Source organism: Oratosquilla oratoria, unplaced genomic scaffold (assembly GCF_046742065.1).
Source record: "Oratosquilla oratoria isolate Oo_2021 unplaced genomic scaffold, ASM4674206v1 SCAFFOLD86, whole genome shotgun sequence".
Taxonomy (NCBI): domain Eukaryota; kingdom Metazoa; phylum Arthropoda; class Malacostraca; order Stomatopoda; family Squillidae; genus Oratosquilla; species Oratosquilla oratoria.
Window position 1 is genome coordinate 397,913 of NW_027467750.1, and position 6,592 is coordinate 404,504.

Sequence of the window (6,592 nt, forward strand, 5' to 3'; positions counted from 1 at the left end):
ATATATACATATACATATATATATATATACATATATATATATATACATATATATACATATATATATATATATATATATATATATATATATACATATACATATATATATATATATATATATATATATTAATAATAATTTGAGAGTGGAATGTCACTCCCACGGGAATGAAATTCTATCTATTGCCCTTAAACTGTCATCGGTCCTAAAAAAAGGACTCGCTCCATCACACGTCTGGGACCCGTATTTCTATGTGCGTGTCTAATCTATTTTCCCCTACACTAGCATACAACGCAATACATTAAAACGCAATACAATAGGCGTCCCGGGTTTGTGGACATGCATCCTCTCTAAGGAAACGGGGGAGGGGGGGGGGAGAGTGGGAGAAAAGGTGGGAGTGGGAGAGTGAAGGAAAAGGTGGGAGAGTGGAGGAAACGGTGGGGTGAGGTGAGAGTGGGGGGGGAGGGGGAGACAAGAGGTATAAAGGGGAGGAGAGGAAGGAGGGGGAGCGGGGGAGGAGGGGAGGGAGAGGATGGGAGGGAGAGGAGGGGAGGGGAGAGGAGACGAGGGGGAGGGAGGAGAGGGAGACGAGGGGGATGGAGGAGAGGGAGACGAGGGGGAGGAAGGAGAGGGAGGGAAGAGGAGGGAAGGGGAGGGAAGAGGGGAAGGGAAGAGGGGGAGAAGAGGGGGGAAGAGGGAAAGGAGAGAGAGAGGAGGGAAGAGGGGGTAAGAGTAGGGAGGAAGGGGGAGGGAGGGGGAGGAAGGGGGGAAGAAGGGGAGAAAGGGGGAAGAAGGGGTGGAGGGGAGAAAGGGGGAAGAAGGGGAGGAAGAGGAGAGGGAGAAAGGAGGATGAAGGGGAGGAGGGGGAGAGAAAGGGAGAGAGGGGAGAGTGTTATCTTCGTGATTCCTGGAATTGACGGAGGGGGAGGGGCAATCAAATTCTCTCTCTCTCTCTCTCTCTCTCTCTCTCTCTCTCTCTCTCTCTCTTCTTTCTATTGATACGACAAGAAGGAAAGAAAATATGCAAAGGCATTCTTCTTTGGAAGTATATAAAAAGACAAGGGAAAGAGAGAGCGTGTCATTCATTATATGTATATATATATAAATATATATATATATATATATATATATATATATATATATATACATATATATATATATGAATATATATATATATATGTACATATATACATATATATATATATATGCATACATGTATATATACATATATATATATATATATATATATACATATATACACACACACACATTTTAACAACCACAATGCACTTTAATTCTAAGCCATCAAAGGCCAGCATTCTTGAAATTGACATGTGGTACTCAGGGCCGGCCCTACCATTAGGCGAATGTAGGCGGTCGCCTAGGCATCAGGCTGAGAGGGGCATCAAGCAGTAATTCCTATTTCGGTACTTTAATAAGCATGGTTTAATCATTAACCATCAGGCGTCAGACCAGTAACTAATTGGTTAATTTGCAGAAGCGTTTTGCCAAATTTCCCCTATTTTTCTTATTTTTCAATTCAGTAGGGACAGGGTGAGATAAGGTAACCCCGACAGAGAGAAAACACCGATCGAATGCTCTGGTAGAAACACTGTTTCAAATATCGCGCCACCACTCCCCACTAACACAGCTGATATCCTACGGGAACACCGAACACACGCCAGTCGCCAGCATTCAACTCCCGCCAACGCAACGGCTGTGTTTATGAAGTAAGAAAATTTGGTTGTTTAGATTTTCGATGTTATTTTTTAAAGTTCTTATATAGTGTTCCACGTCAGTGAATATAGCGTAATTGTATTGCGTTATGTTTCATTATAATACTTATCCATATTGATATGTTATAGAGTGAAACCAAAGGTAGGGGGGAGATTCAAATTGAGGTTGGAATGTGAGGTAGGAAACCGACCATAAAAATGTTTGGAAATATCGATGTGTGAAAATTTGATATTAGGCTAGACTATATATAATTTGAAATACTTGGAAAAACATAAGGTATTATTATAGTTTCTTCCTCGTTTCAACAACGGTGATTTTCACATATACCATCGGATAATCGTCATTATTCGAAGCATTTTCTTCTCTATACTTAATGGGAAAAATCACGTTTAACATCACTAGCACTTACTGAAAATCTTGGGTCAGGTTAGGTTAGGTTAGGTTAGGTTGGGTTAGGTTAGGTTAGATTAGGTTAGGTCAGGTCAGGTATAGTTAGGCTAATTACCTTTAGCTCAGGTTAGGTTAGGTTAGATTAGGTTAGGTCAGGTCAGGTATAGTTAGGCTAATTACCTTTAGCTCAGGTTAGGTTAGGTTAGTGGCCTTTACGTTTGTGAACACCAGGTGATTAAAAAAGAAATGAAACCAAAAATGAAATAAAAAATAAAATAAATAGCCATTTCCCACAGAAACGACAGTCATATTCGTTCATAGCACACTAAAATCTACCAGAAAAAATATATTTCAATCAAAGTTTCCGAGACGGGGAAGAAACTATAAATTTACCAAACATAATAAAAAGTGACTAATTATGTATATTACTATTAACATGAATATATATGGTTGTGGTGGTGAACTAGGCCTAGTGTGTTTAACCCTTATATGAAAAGGAATAAAGCCTAAAGAGGAATATATCTAAACTGTCTATACGGTATATACTCCAATGGAATGCATTAATTGATATTTATTAAGATTTGTCTAATAGGAATTAACAATGATACTCCCCCCAATTTGTGCTTTTCAGATGAGTAATAGAAAGCAGCCCTCAGGGGCGCAAAATCGCAAACGCAAAGCAGAACAAGCAAAAGTAATACCAAAACAAGAGGGTTCTTTTTTTTAAGTATCTAAGTAGAGAAAAAAACAAGCGAAAATGGTAGTAAATCAGCAGGTAGTACCAATATTGAACCCACTGCAACTTCAAACACAGACTGTAAAGTAGATGTTGCACAGACTTCTGTTGGAGAAAAAGCTGATGGTATTGAACCTGCTGCTGTATCTGACATTGGAATTAGTGATGTGAATTATGGAGATCCAGCAACTTGGCCTGACACATGCAATAATGTTTTGCGACAACTGCTTGTACAACATGGACCACAGCACATTTCTTCATACAACTTCCCCAAGGATTCTAAGAACAGAAGATTTTCCCCTATACATTACAAAAGAAGACTGAGTAATGGTGAGGAAGTATGCCGTGACTGGTTGGTTTATTCAACTTCGAAAGATGTTATCTTTTGTTTTTGCTGTAAATTATTTTCCTCCAAACCTAACGTTTCTCTGCATAAAAAAGGTTCTAATGATTGGCAGAATAGCACAGCAATTCTTTCTGTTCATGAAAGAAGCACGGAACATATTGACAACTATCAAACCTGGCGTGAACTTGAACTACGATTGAAACAAGGAAAAACCATTGATCATATTGAACAACAGAGTTTGAAGCAGGAAGAAAAGTACTGGCAATTTTTTTTGGAATGTTTGATTGCGTTGTCTAGGGTTCTTGCTGTACAGAACTTAGCATTTAGAGGAACAAATGAGAGCCTCTACAGTCCCAACAATGGATTTTTTTTAAAGTTGGTTGAATTTCTAGCTTTATTTGATCCAGTCATGAATAAACATTTACGTAGAATTAAAAACAAAGAGACTATGGTGCACTATCTGGGAAAAAGGATCCAAAATGAACTTATAAAACTGCTGGCAAGTGCAATTAAAGAGAAAATTTTAGCCGAAGTAAAGCTTGCAAAATATTTCTCAATTATATTAGATTGTACACCTGATATCAGCCACATAGAGCAACTGACAATGATTCTTCGATATGTAGATATTAAAAAAGAGCCAGAGGTTAGTCAGCATCAAGTTTGCATCAAAGAAAGTTTTTTAGGCTTTGTTCCATTAAAAGAAACTACTGGAGCTTTCATGACTGAAACACTGGTGGATGAGCTTCAAAATGTGGGGTTGCAGATAGACAATTTACGTGGTCAAGGATATGATAATGGGAGCAACATGAAAGGAAAACACAATGGTGTTCAGCAGAGAGTGCTTGATATGAATCCACGTGCCTTCTTTGTACCTTGCAGTGCACACTCATTAAACTTAGTGGTGAATGATGCTGTCAAATGTTGTCTTCAAGCTACAATTTTTTTTGGCATAGTACAACATCTGTATAATTTTTTCTCAATCTCAACTCATCGATGGCAGGTTTTGGTCAGTATCATGAAAGACTTAACCATCAAACCTTTAAGTGAGACCAGGTGGGAAAGTTGGATTGATGCTCTTAAACCCCTCAGATATCATCTTGCTGACATATATGATGCTTTACTTGAAATTTATGAAGACACAAACCTTAAAGGGTCATCTGGAAGTTCGACCCGGGTTGAAGCCAAGGAGTTTGCTGATGCTGTTTCCAAATATGAGTTTGTTGTTTCACTTGTCACATGGTATAACATCCTGTTTGAAGTCAATATCACCAGCAAGCATCTTCAAGATAAAGATGCTGATTTAAATTCAGCTACCAAACAGTTGGAAGCAACAAAAAGCTACTTTCTGAGCTGTAGATGTGATGATGGTTTTCAAAAAGTTCTGGTTGATTCTACAGAGGTGGCTCAAGATTTGGAAATAGAGCCACAATTTGAGAAAAAACAATCACGAAAACGGCGAAAGAAGCGTCTATTTGATTATGAAGAACATGAGGAATCACTAGAAGACCCCAGCCATACGTTTAAAGTAGAATTTTATTATAGCGTTCTTGACATGGCCATACAGTCAGTAGAAGAGAGATTTCACCAGCTACATTCCTACAAAGCAATATTTGGCTTCTTATATGACATCCATGGAATAAAAAATGCACCAAACGCAGATATTCTTCATGACTGCCAAAATTTAGAAAAGTCATTAACACACAATGGGCATCACGACATTGATGCAAGAGACCTATGCTCAGAGCTCAAGGCAGTATCAAGGCGCTTGACGAAACCCATGTTCCCACAAGCAGCACTTTGCTTTATATTTGAGCAAAAACTGCAAGATAGTGTACCAAATGTTGTGATTGCCCTCAGAATGTTATTAACTTTGCCAGTATCCGTTGCAAGTGGAGAACGCAGCTTCTCTAAACTGAAGCTAATTTAAACTTACTTGCGCTCAACAATGCTGCAGCAAAGGCTTGTTGGTTTAGCTACTATATCAATAGAGAATGAGGAAGCTTCTAACTTGGATTTTGCTCAATTAGTGGAAAAATTTGCCAATCTAAAAGCTAGGAAAGTGGAATTGTAATTTTTGTTAAAGTGTGTTATGGAAACCAATAGTTTTTTATTGTAGCCTACATAATTTCATTTCCAACAATGTGTTGCACAATTTTTTTTTTAACTTAGTATTGGATCGTTGATGTATTACAATACAGAGTATATTACTATGAAATGGCTCTTTTTGTTACCATCAACTATAATTATAGTTGATTGTAACAAAAAGAGTATATTACTATGAAATGGCTCTTTTTGTTACCATCAACTATAATTATAGTTGATTGTAACAAAAAGAGCCATTTTATAGCAATATACGATCCAATACTAAGTTAAAAAAAGAATTGTGCAACACATTGTTGGAAATGAAATTATGTAGGCTACAATAAAAAACTATAATTGATACAAAATTGAACCAAAAATTATTGTCCCCGAGCCACTGGCCCTGGGTGAACTTTCAAGGAGGGGACACAAGGGGCATAATTTTTCAGCTTCGCCTAGGGCATCAAAAACTCTCGGGCCGGGCCTGCCCACGGTGGGCGGCAACGGTCCTCTGGTCCCCCCCCCCTCTCTCTCTCTCTCTCTCTCTTTCTCTCTTTCTCTCTCTGGGAAGGAACTTCGGACCAGTTCTCCTGCCCTCCTCGGGGAATGCTCTTCTCTGTGTCACCGGACTGAACGAGGAGGAAGAGGAGGAGGGGTGGAGGAGGAAGAGGACGAGGAGAAGAAAGGAGGAGTAAGGAGGAGGAGTAAGAAGGAAGAGGACGAGGAGGAAGAGGATGAGGAGGAGTAATGAGGAAGAGGAGGAGTAATGATGAGGAGGAGGAGTAATGAGGAGGAGGAGGAAAAGGAGGAAGGAGGAGAAGGAGTAGGAGTAGGAGGAAGGAGGAGGAGTAGTAGGAGTAGGAGGAAGGAGGAGTAGGAGGAAGAAGGAGTAGGAGGAAGAAGGAGTAGGAGGAAGGAGGGAGTACGAGGAAGGAGGAGGGAGGACGAGGAAGAGGAGGAGGAAGAGGAAGAGGAAGAGGAGTGAGGAGGAAGCAGGAGTGAGGAGGAAGCAGGAGTAAGGAGGAGGAGGAAGCAGGAGTAAGGAGGAGGAGGAATGAGGGGGAGGAAGGAAATCAGCTCTTCTTCCTGTGGTAGCCTCCTCCTCCTCCTCCTCCCAAGGATAGAAGCGCTGGCTATTGGCAACAATCTGTACGTCTGCCTGTCTGTCTGTCTGTCTACAGTATTTCTGCCTGTCACTCTTTGTCTATGTCTATGTGTGTGTGTGTGTATACACACATATATACAAACACAAACACACACACACACACACACACACATGTACATATACATATCGCGCGCACACTAAA

The 6,592-nt window shown here is 39.9% G+C and overlaps 1 protein-coding gene across 1 annotated transcript; it reads left to right on the top strand.

Annotated features, from left to right (window-relative positions):
• The first annotated feature begins 1,329 nt into the window (after window positions 1-1,329).
• On the top strand, window positions 1,330-5,133 carry LOC143024053 (zinc finger MYM-type protein 1-like). The gene is made up of 6 exons (XM_076182772.1): window positions 1,330-1,409; window positions 1,863-1,875; window positions 2,756-2,837; window positions 2,939-3,212; window positions 3,504-4,074; window positions 4,207-5,133. The coding sequence occupies exons 1-6, from the start codon at window positions 1,330-1,332 to the stop codon at window positions 5,131-5,133; spliced, it is 1,947 nt and encodes a 648-aa protein (XP_076038887.1).
• Window positions 5,134-6,592: the final 1,459 nt, after the last annotated feature.

Excerpts from the sequence above, each read along its gene's own strand:
- LOC143024053 (XM_076182772.1), top strand. The coding sequence starts at position 1,330 with ATGTGGTACTCAGGGCCGGCCCTACCATTAGGCGAATGTAGGCGGTCG. Across the intron at positions 3,213-3,503 it reads GAGGAAGTATGCCGTGACTG|GGTTCTTGCTGTACAGAACT; the intron begins GTTGGTTTATTC and ends TGCGTTGTCTAG. Across the intron at positions 4,075-4,206 it reads TGAATCCACGTGCCTTCTTT|GTTTTGGTCAGTATCATGAA; the intron begins GTACCTTGCAGT and ends CATCGATGGCAG.